The sequence below is a fragment of the Lonchura striata genome, chromosome 7, assembly GCF_046129695.1.
Source record: "Lonchura striata isolate bLonStr1 chromosome 7, bLonStr1.mat, whole genome shotgun sequence".
Lineage (NCBI taxonomy): Eukaryota > Metazoa > Chordata > Aves > Passeriformes > Estrildidae > Lonchura > Lonchura striata.
This window is the reverse complement of record NC_134609.1, coordinates 18,211,197-18,223,579: the sequence shown is the minus strand read 5'-3', so window position 1 is coordinate 18,223,579 and position 12,383 is coordinate 18,211,197. Positions and strand designations below refer to the sequence as shown.

At 32.4% G+C, this 12,383-nt stretch overlaps 1 protein-coding gene across 1 annotated transcript in view; it reads left to right on the top strand.

Moving 5' to 3' along the window:
- ADGRA1 (adhesion G protein-coupled receptor A1) overlaps positions 1 to 12,383 on the top strand; it is a 253,537-nt gene that overhangs the window by 137,687 nt on the left and 103,467 nt on the right. Inside the window, exons 11-12 of the mRNA XM_021536446.3 lie at positions 2,454 to 2,615; positions 4,910 to 5,125. Of these exons, the coding sequence (XP_021392121.3) occupies positions 2,454 to 2,615; positions 4,910 to 5,125 (378 nt within the window). The remainder of the gene's footprint in view (positions 1 to 2,453; positions 2,616 to 4,909; positions 5,126 to 12,383) is intronic.

Sequence of the window (12,383 nt, the reverse complement as noted above, 5' to 3'; positions counted from 1 at the left end):
CATTTTTGCAGAAAAATCTAATCAGAATTATGCCAACCATATGGGAAAAATAGGTTTTTACAGAGAATATAAATGTTCATCATAATTTTTTTTACTGTTAATTTTCAGAGTAACTGCTTGCATAAAGATTTTATAAACTGCAATTTTTGACCACATGATGTTTTCTTTTGGTTTGGCAGTGTCCATTCCATTCTGGCTCTGGGAATTGTAACAGTTAACATTTTAGTGCCAATTTGAGAAAGTCTCCAATGTCACCATAATACACTAGGTCTAAGGTATATTATTAAGTGCTCTCCAAGAATCATGTTTCAAAGCTGCAACTTTATTTCAGCTCAGAATCCTGATAAGATCTTACTGCTTTCTGACAAAACAAAAATTCGGCATTCAAAGAAACAGCTGGATTTGACATAAAGCCTCTTTGTTTTTCTAGCAGCTGATGTATTTTCCATTAAAGCTGCATGCCATCTCTAATCTTTTAATTGACTTCTTCTGCCTTTCAAATAGATTTTCATTTCTGCTTTTTTATCAAACCATCTCTATCTCCATCACTTATGTCTACATCTCTGATTTAGTAATACCTTATTTTCTTAATTTATAACATTTCTCCTATTTTTTCTCTCTTTTCCTTTACACCTCTCTCAAGTTTGCTAGATAGAGTCCTCATCCATTGAGCTCTCAACTAGCACCCATTTCTTAACTCTCACTCACAAGGTACAAAAGCACCTATGAAATTTTAGTGTCAATAGCTTCACTGCACTCATAATTATAAATAGGACTACACTTTATTTCATATAAGGCAGCTAGTTTGGAATTGACTTGCAGCTGAAACTAGAATTACATAAATTCATTAGAAATCAATTAAAATGCAATTTTTCAAAATATTTTTGAAAACATTCTTTCTAAACTAATGCAATTTCTATACCTCTTTTCTGGGATGTGCATTCCATTCCACATGGGATTGTTCATTTTTATACAAGACAAATCTGTTATGTCCCATCCAGTGGTTTGCCTCTCAAACAAGAGAGGTTCAGTAGCTGCACAAGGGACATATTTGCAACACGCTACATTTTTTGTCAGGAATATGCATAATAGCCCAAATTTTTGTATTTTCAATGACATGAGTTTACTCTTCATCAATGCATTTAATGATAGTGTAAATTACTTCATTTTCTTATTTTTCTCCTTTTGTATGTTTATAGACTATTGTGCTGCCCTCAGTAAGTTACTGCGTAGCTGATTGGTGTTTGCTGTTATAGTTTCTCATAAATCACTCCAGACTCTTAATGTGATTCATTATTATTCATTTTATCAATAACTCTGTTACATTGTCAAAAGCCATCTAGAATTATCTAGTAATTATGTACTCAAAAATAGATTAAATATTTCAGGAACAGTCACATAAAATTTCACATGTAGTCTCATTATTTGTTTCCTTTGCAATGCAAGGGAAATTTATCTATTTTTATTAAAAATGTAGAACTAACTTGATAACCTCAACCATCTTTTAAATATTTTTCACTATTGCTGAATTTTTGTTTTCGTTTCCATTGAATCATCTGTGTATTTGTCTATATCTATTAGTATGACTTTTTGGCTTCTTGAACTTTTCTTTAGCAATATTTCTCAGTGTTTTTCTCTTCTATATACTTTTCTATTCAGAGTTACTTGTGACAACTGGGTATATCTTTTCCATATTTTTGCTTTCAAAAATATTGGTAAAGTAGTCCTGTTAAATTTGGAATTTTACTCAAATTAAGTTTTTGAATTTTAAAAAGCAAACACTTTTATTCCAGCTTGAAATAATTACAAAAAATATTCACAGTGATATTTAGTCTTTCTAAATATAACTACTAATAAAATTTCAAATACACAGTTACTAAAATCTGTAAAATGTCACATGGCAAAACAGAGATCTGTTATTTTAGATTAGGCACAAGTGTGAATTAAAACTACCAAAGCTATGGATCATGAGCTGATCTTAATTGATATCAGCACCTGAGCTATATCTCAAATTTACTCCACTATGTCTGTAACAAAGATGTCTCTTGAATATATTTTCCCTCTCTTTTTTTCTCCCTTCCCTCCAAGCCTTCCCTTCAAGGTCCTTTGATTGAACATGAAGCAGTTCTTTAGAAGAACATGGCCAATTTTAATTAGTTTGAGAAAGAGGGTGATAATTCTGGAATGCTGTTTATTGAGATGAGATGACTCAATTTATCTGGTTTATCTAGAAAATAAGCTTTAAAGTTGTGAATTAAAAGGCTCTTCCTTGATGTGAGTTGCACTTTTCCTTTCTTGGTTTTTATTTTTCAGTCCATTTAAATTTCTTATAAAATCAAAACTCTCTTTCAATGATGGTCACCAAAAGAAATTAGGTGCTTCGTTTGTACTCTTATCTGTTCTTTTATTACTTTTTGAGTTTTACAGACAATACCTTTTTTTTTTTTCCCCAGATTGGGGATGCTCTTATTGAGATTGCCAGCAATATAATGTTGGTGGATGACCACGTGTTGTGGATGGCTCAAAAAGAAGACAAAGCCTGCACCAGGATTGTACGATGTGTGGAACAGATTGCAAGTCAAATATTGACCAGCAAGATTCAAGTTATATCAAAGGTATTTTAAAAAATTTAAAAATGTTTTGTAAGATTTTTTTTCTCTTGAATTCTATTTGCAAGATCAAAATATTTTTAAACATCACCAACGGTATTAAAAAGTGGTTTTCTTTGATCAATTTTGTTTATTGTGACAATATAGTGTTCACAACAATATCTTTCTAATGTTCTTACTGTTGATTCAGTTTCTATTTTTAAAGCTACTATAGTATATGGTTTTATTTTGAAAGGTCCAAGTTGAGTGAGTGACTGACAGCAACATGTCAGACCATAAAAGACAACAAGATCCTTTGTAGTTGGAAGATTTTAATATGCTTTACCCAGAGGCTTCTAGACAACTATTGATTAAAGTATTTAGAAGATAATAAACAAAGGTCTATCATGTTCTAAACATTACCAATCTGGGGATAGTTTTAGTTTATTTAGAAGCAAACTGTACCTGTTAGGAATGATTTTTTTTACTCCTCTTTCTCCATCTACACAAGTGTGCTACTTGGGTACTGAGAGGTTCTCAGCTGGAGACTAAGACACTGTCTAGTCAGCTTCAACATCTAAACAGCAGAAATACATCTAAATTACAAGCTTGAAAGTTATCCTTTTAGGTTTAGATTAATACTTTAAAGCCTTATCATTCCTTGAGTTAGTTTGCTTACTTGCGTGCTTTTAAACAACTGCATTTACCAAAAAAACACTATTCAAATGTGACTTCAGGTACAGAGTCAATCATGCGGAAAGATGTATAAAAATAAAAGCAACCAAAAAAAAAAGAAATTATAGACTGACGTGAATTACAGAGGAAGCCAAATAGCATAATAGCCTTAGTTTGTATTTTTAGAAAAGTGGTCTTTCAAACAGAGACAAAAATATATTGTACTGTTTCTCAAAAGAAGTTTTTTATTTAATTCTCACTTACATTAAATAATCAAATTTGCTACAAGCATTTGTATTAAATGCATAGTGACAGTAATGTAAGTTTTAGAAGTATTTTGCAATGTGACAGCTAGGAGGACTCTTGTTTTATGCTTGCCTTTCTTTTAAATGTCAGGTGACAAAGTTCGACTTTTTTCCCTGTCACTGCTTCAGGAAGATGCTGACATTACTGAAAAGAGTAATTCTAAGTACTCAGATATGTGAGATAGCTATAAAAACTACATATGTGTTACTAACTGTTTTGCCATGCTTTATCTTTTAGCTTCTTATGGTTTTCTGTAGGAGAAGTAGTTTACTGTTGAGTGCAATCTGTAAATAAACAAAAGCTGTGGAGTATTTCTGGTGTCATCTTATGCAATACCAAACATGTCTGTTCCTTTGGGAGGCCAGCCAGGAAACTGTCTCACATAAATTGCATCTACTTTCTTTATTTTAGAAAACAGCAAATAAAACACCCCCTGCTTAGGTAGCCAACGGTATCTAGCACAATTCCAAAGAAAAACAAAAGAAAATCTATAAACTGTGTCAGCCACATAACATTGAATCATAGAATCATTTAGGTGGTCAAAGACCTTTAAGATCATTGAGTCCAACCATTAACCCATCACTGTCAGGTCCACAGATCACAAAACAATCTGTGCCTGGGAGCAGAAACCATATAGTCCTATCAGTGCAGTACCAGTCTAAGGTAGTCCACCTGATAAAACACGAGCTGTTCATGTCCTGCACAGGCCTGTGATGAAGTGAAAATGCTGGTTTGAGGGTAGAGATGCATCTCTGCAGTCTGCTGCAGTCTCCATCTCCATACACTTCGCTTTGCTGAAGGCTAGGTCGCAGATGTACCTGTACATGGTGTTGCCTTGGACCATTTAGTCATGTTCAATGCTCTCATGGAACAAGATGTGTGAAAACACTCAGCCACTAAATAGCTAAGAAAGTTCCTGTTTCATTTCTTAGGTACAAAGCACATCCTTATTAATTTTTTAAATAATTCTTAAGTCTGGTGTTGATAGTTCACTTTATAACTCTATTGCTTAAATTCCAGATTCCACTGAAGCTGATAATATCTATCTATCTATCTATCTATCTATATATATATATATATATATATATATATATATATATATATATCAAAAAGAAAGATGGAAGCAAACCCACTATGCTGTTGTAGAATCCTGTATCATATTTTAAAATAAGTTCTATTTTCTTCCTTAGCCCCAAAATATATATATATACACATATCTATGTGTGTATGTGTGTATACATGCACAATCCCTTATTGAGTATATGCAGTAAGCACACAATGCACATAACATGCAAGCATGGTTAATGGGTTTGTGACAACTATTCTCAATGTTTTCACAGGTATCTCGTAATATTGCTCTGGAAGCCTTCATGATCAAGCCATCCAGTTTCACAGGAATGACTTGCACTGCCTACCAGAAAACATCTGCAAACTCAGACAAGTCAGTGACTCCTGATTTGGGAAGATGGGAAGCAAACCACAATCCTGATCTATATTTGAATTTCAAGTGCAACACTGGCAATCTGGATGGTTCTTTGGTGAATTCTTCTACCAGGGTAAGTCAGTGCGACTATGAATATAAGTTATCTATTTTATTTATTCAGTGTTTTCAGTAGCACCTTTAGGCAGAATACTGATTTGTAAAATTAATATTTTATGTGTTATTAGCACTGTAAGCTTGTTAATAATTTCAGCATGTAAGTGGGCTTAAACTGGTGTATTGGGTGTAGCACATTTTGTTGTGCTAATGAATATTCCATTAATATAATCAGGCAGAATGTAGGATGTGAATAGAGATGTCTTGTTCTTTCTATCTTCAAGTCCAGTTGTGCAAACTTTCCTATGTGTAAACAATCTCTTCAAATTAATTTGGAAATACTTGTTTTAGTGAAGTACTCTCACAGGGTTTTACATTGCAGACATGTATTTTTTTAGGGAATTACCCTGTAAATTTACTTCTGTAAATAATACTGCACTACCTTCTGCACTTTAAGCTGAGGGAGAGTATTTTGCTGGATTTTTGAGTACTAGCTGAAGAAAATAGTAAATAAGCCTTTTAATAGAATACACTGTTGTTATCAAATAATGAAGTGTAACAATTAAATTTTGATCTAGCAGGAAATGGAATTTTGTATTTGGCTGAGCATGTTATTAAATTTAAGTATTAGTGTTGAATTTTAGTTATCCTTCAACTGAATCTCAGTTTAATAGGCTTATTTCTTGAATTATTTATTATGACAAAATGATGCTTCTCTGAACAATATTACTGGTTTATTGAATGTGAAAATATTTTAGTTGAAGTTTGGTGCATTTTCATCTGTATGGACTATGCAGTCAGTTATATGGTACTTTATGCTCCCATGATCTTCTGCTAAAAGGAGTAATCTTAATAATGGAAGAATAGGTTAAATTTGTTCCCTTTAATGGAGTTCATTTTTTTTTTCTGAACACTTTTAACGTGTCTGTCTATAAGAATCAGCCATCCATAAGGTCAGAGATCTAAAAGACGCAAGATTTCTTCAAGAAGAAACCCTGGAACACTCTGAATTGTAGGGGATAGTATTATTGATATAGAAATATATATGGGATTGCAGGAATAGGAAAGTTTTCTTTATTAGCTGCACCAATATATTTGTACTTCTTTAGAAGCTCAGGACCAAAACTTTTAGTAAATTAGTCTCTATATAGTTGTATGGTCAAGCACTCGCCTATCTTTCTATTTATAAAAATCCTAACATAATTGCAAATTTCTCATCTCTTCTATCAGCATGCATTTGTCAAATATGTAGAGAAAGCTACACCAGTTCTTTGAAGCCCCTTCCTAAAACATTGTCAGAATGGCACTATAATGATCTCAGTAAAATCTTTTCTTGTATACTGTGAACCTACATGACTTTTTACAATATAGAGAAGGGAAATTCTACTGATGATACAAAGAAGCCAGGAGAAAGTAAGCTTATTCCCATGCAAAGCCATTTTAATGTATGTAATATATATTCTGATGGAAGTGACTTTATTAGGTGGATCTCTAGCTATCACTGGTATATGAATTTGTAGAGGTTGTAAGAGCAGGATACAGGAGATTATAGACTCATCTAAATGTTTGTTACATGGCTTTAGGTTTTAACATGAAGGTGTACTCAGGCTTTAAATGTGGTAGGGGAATTAGCAGACTGTATCTATTCCTTTAAGTTTATCCCCAAAAGCTAATTTTCATTCACTGCTCTCTGAAAGTTTTAGGCTAATTACTCCCTTAGTTCATTCTGAAATTGGTTACATTTCTTCACTGTTGAAGGGAATATGTAGAATTGTAATTGATAACAGAAAGTGGGATTCTTTATCATCATCCACTAGCAAAATTATTTCTATATTTACTCATTGGAGGTAAATCTACTTGATGGTGCTGTGCAAAGTTTAGGAAAATAGAGAATTTGTTATAAGGTCAGAATTGCTTTTTTATTATATGTGACCTTTAGAACTTCATCTTAGATACTGAGATTACTCTTACAGTCTTCCTCTATTTAGCATAGGATTAATAATTAAGAAGAAAAAACATCTAAGTAAAATCACCAAGTAGATGTAGTAATCACAAATTTAATTAACTTATAATAAAAATGTGAAAATTTGCTTAAGAAGCTTACTAAAAGAGAATATTCATATGTTTTTGTGCTAGGAGATGTAGCCCTCTTCGAACTTATGGTATTGTAAATCATCTGCTCACTAAGCAAAATAATTGTTTATGTTTTCTGCTGTTAAGAAATTTCACTAATCAGTTAAAGTGAATTCTCAGGAAGCAAAGTGTGAGCAGTAGAGGGAAAAAGGCTGGTATAGGCGAGCTCAAGCTTTCTTGTGAATACCATCAAAGCTTTTGTAGCTATTTGTAGTGATATTTCCTGGCAATGGTAGGAAATTGATACATATTTAGACAGTGACTTTCTGTACTTAAATTAACCTAATCTGCTTATTATGATATAGAACGCCCCAAAAAGGTTAAGAAATATCAAAATTTAAATAAATAAGTAAAAAACAATTTAAAAAAGAATAGACTTGGAAAATTAAATCATTTAAAACTCACTGAAAGAGGTCGACCGTTCAGATATACTGAGGTGATAGCTGTTAAAATATATCTGTATCCACTTACAGTTCAAATATGTTCATAGACCAACTTGCAGTGTTTTCAGATACCCTAAGTTAAACTATTATTGCATTTTGATACACAAATTTTTATCTTTAAATCTTATTCTGACTCTGTAGCCACCTGTTTGAAAAGAATTCTTTATCACTGTTGCAGATCAGAAGTTTTGTCTGGTAGGACACAGACCCAAATGCCTTCTCTTAGATCCCATTTTTGCTGTTAGTAGGAGGCTTTTGCTGCCTGACTGGACTCTACTGTGGGGGGGAAAAAAAGCTCAAATATATATTCTGAATTTTTGTTACAGTATTTTGACACACTGGTAGTTTTCCTCTCTGTTTAAGACACTTTAATGGGATCCTCTCACCCTGGGCCTCCTGACTGAGATCCTGTCACAGGAATGCTCCTGAGGCACAATTCTGTCCCATGAACTGTCTGTGCTGTAATATCACGATAATGAAGTGATGATCACACACCAACCAGGCTGCTGTAACATTTGAACTTGGACAATTTGAGAACAGTTGATGAAATTTTAGTGCCATTCAGTATGAATCCAGTGTCTGGTTCTCATTTGATACCAGACCTGAAGCATACTTGGAACATGATCTCTGTTCCAGCCTGATTCTGCAGAATATCTCCAGCGTGCAAAGATAATCACTTGTACAGTTAACCCACCCTCTGACTCAGTAAAATTCCTCAGTGCAGAATGAACCTTTAAACTTCCTGTACCATGGCAACAAAATGTACAGTTTATGGTGGACTATGAGGTTTGGTATTCTGCTTTGACTTTGAAGAAAGTATTTTCTTAACATAATCTATACTTTCAGCTTCATTGAAAATGCTTGTCAAATGAGAAATCTATGCTTATCTTAATTATTCTCCTGACACACAAATGAATTGGAAGTGAGGTTTTGAAATTCAATAATGTGTATTTCACATGTAATCCCTGACTTCTGAATTCTTCATTATAGTCTCCATGCATTCCATTCAACTTTTCAATTCTGTTTATTTCTTCTATGCCCTGATCCAGACTGACCTTTGGATTTGTCAGGTTGTATTACAGGTAGTGTCCATGTGAAGAAATGGTAAAAGTTACATTGGTACCAAGCATGCTAACCACAAAAACAAATTATAAAGTGCACTGAAAAAATCCTATGATTACTTGCAGGTACCATGCTGAGATATTATACAATATTAGAAATATTCTTGTCTCAAAGACATACAGGAAAATATACAATCTATGTAAGAAAAAGTTTTGTCTTGCATAAAATAAATTTTGATTATGTATGCATTACATAATGTATACATTATGTAATGTATACATAATGATAAATTCACAGGTAAAGTTACCAGGAATGGAGAAAAAAATTTAAAAGACTTCCACCCAGTGATGAGAGTAGGATAAAACACAGAATTAAAAATCCAAAGAGGAATTGTGAATGGGAAAATTACTGTTGCTGATATCATGAGGTTGTTCATTCATTTCATGATACCTTTTTCCAGTTTCAGAATGCATTTTGTACAGAATTTTTTCAGTGCATAAAGATCAGCTCAGGAAATTCAGAATTCATATAGTGTATAGAATTTGTGAAAAATGTAATACAAAATGAATATTCTTCCTGTAACTTGCACAGAAGATAGTTATTGATTTTTCTGGTTCAGTCTATCAGACTAAATGTTCCCTACTCCAGATCTTCTTTCATTCCATGCTACATTAAAACAAATACTTTTCAGTCTTCTGTTGAGAACATTCACGTTGAAATATTCAATAACCACATACATCATATTACAAAATACCATCCAAGCAACTCAAAAAAATACTTTTATCCTACAGTATGTCACAGTGTATTATTAGGATAATTTTGTAATTTTTTTCTAGGATGTAATAACCAGTAGGTTGATGGACATCATAAATGTATTATGAATTATGTTGACATCATCATTTCCATTGTGATGGTCTCTGATTTCCCAGCACAAATTGATTTTTAGGGATTATTGCTGCAGTTCCCTCATCAAATATGATAAACATTGAGTATGTTGTATCATACACGTTAGTCCAAGATTATAATTTTTCTTTTTTTTCTCATGCTTTAATTTTCACAACTGCAGAAAACATACAATAAAGAAAAAATTGCCAAGTAAGCAGGACACCAGCAAACAAAACTTAGTTTCTCACTTTTATATGTATGGCATACTACAGAGTAATACTGGGCAGAATGCTGGAATACCTAATGTCAGTGCTTATTGTGATTTAAAATATTTTACAAACATGTCAAAATTAAATGTCCAGATCATGGCATATCATGTAATACATCAGAATTTCTCCTCTTCCTTTCCCCTTGGGAAAGAAATTTTGCCCATTTTTCTCTTTTCTCAATTTTTTTTCTGTCTTAGTGCCCAAAGCATTTTGCTCTTCCCCTCTTGGATAATGATATTATTTGAAAAATTTTCCTGGTAACTTATAAGAGAGTGTAAAAGAGGGTGTAAATTTATAAATTGATTTTACAATAACTAATCTAGGACTGTTTCTCTTTTCTCTGTAATTAGGTGGGTACTATCACAAAGGTAGAGCTTAATGTCATGTAGGCATTTTAAAGTTGTAATATTTTACCTGCTTCATCCTTTTACATTTATTCTACTTTTTAAATGATCTTTTATATATAGTTTTAATTTAATCCTGTAGTGGTTTTAATAGTGATTTAGAATATATCCAGACATATAATATCTATTTATTCAATATTCTAAATAATCACCTTCATTCTAGTTTTTGCATTCAAAAAAGGATTTTTTAAAATTTGTCCTTATTCTTAGACATAATGTCTAAGAGGTATCGAAAAATAGGTGTTGGTATCTCTCTTATTGCAGCCATTGATTCCTTGTTTTAAAATAAAATTAAAACTAAGTAAAACCATTTAGCCGTATGATATATAAACTAGTATTTTCTGTGGAAGCATTAATTTGCTTGCGGGTGGGTTCAGGTTATACACTGAGCTCTAGCTATGGAAAAAGTTGAAATGTCTGTCATTCAAGTAATTACAGGGTTTAATTTCAAAATCAAAATCAGAATCAAGAAAAACTGCACCTTGATTTCTCTTTCCAGTATGCTCAAATCACATTTTTCTATTGATATCACTTCCTACTATTCCTTCTCAAATAATGACTTCATATATTTATGCCTATTGTGACACCTGCGACATTTGTAGTTTGGTGTTCTATGTTCAATATACCTTCTTTTTTCTTTACTCTGTACATGCTTCTGTGGTCTTTTATAATGTGGATGCTCATCCTGCACTTACAGAGCTTTCTAAAGATTGAGAAAAATGGAACAGTGCCCAAATATATTATTAATGCATGTGTGAAAAATGTCAATTATCTTAGGTATACAGAAGTGTTTCTCTAGTTCTTGTATTGGTTTATCATGTATTTTAACATATAAAAATTAATGTACATTATGTTTTTTAAAAGTGGAAAAAATGTAACACTTTCTTCTGTTTCATGGGTTCTTAGAGGGAACTTTAATATATGTAACTACATGCTCATGCCCTTTTGGTTTGGGGTTTTTTGTCCTTTGCCACTTCTTTTTTAGCAGATAAAAAGCTTATTCTACAAATAACACCAACCATCTCTGTGTTTTTTAGATTTCATTGATGTTTCAGAAACATGCATTTTGTTTAAAACTTAAATTCATCTAGCCATTTAGTTGTTCTCCCTTAATGCTATGTACAGTTTGGAGCCCAAACTTGTATGTGTGAAGAATTGAAAAGAAATATGAATGGCTTGAAGTTAATAAATACAAGGACAAAGAGACTGGGAGAATTAACAACTTGTATTTGCTGTAAAATTGTGTTATGTGAACTCACATTTGCTTTCTTGTAAAACAAACTTCTGTTCCTGAACACATGAATATTACTTATTTTATATAGTCTGTCAATATATATCTGAGAGGTGCGCTGCCACTCTCTAATCCACAATGGCTGAATAAAAAACAGACTTCTAATTTTCAGCACCATTGCTCTTCTTACAGAAAAGTTATCTTTGGGATTTCCCAAAGGGCATTATAAGATTATAAACTTGTTATAAACTATCAGACTTCTTCATGTGCATTCTGCTGTTAAATAATAGTTTGTACACTAATTAAGATAAACCATTTAACAAAACCCCATTGACACCAGAACAATCAATAACACAGAGCATCAGTTCTTGGAACGTACTTTACATTAACTTGATGGTACAAAGATAATAATGACCACATGCAACACTGAGTGCAAATGCAACTCCCAGTTCTGCATTGACTTTTGAGGACTTAACCCCCAGTTTTCTCATTATATAAAATTAAATGCCCATAATTTCCTCATGCTATAAACAACAAACTTTTAACATTTTTATAGAACTCCCCTGTGTAAGTTAAGTACTTGCAATGTTATTTATTAAACTCTTCTTTTTAATGTTTGTTTTATTTTCTCAGAATGATTGATGCAACATAAGAGAGCATGCATCAGTATCCAATAAGTAATTACAGTTTGTTTCTCTAAAGCTTTTTCACTACATGGTCGCTTAGGTAATTGATTGTTGCTTATTTTAGAGAAGGCCTTTCCAATTTCTAATTATCATTTTAGTAACTGTGCAAGTGCATTTAGAAGCTTTTTCTTCTTATTCCTTTCTTCCTTTCTTTTTTTTTTTTC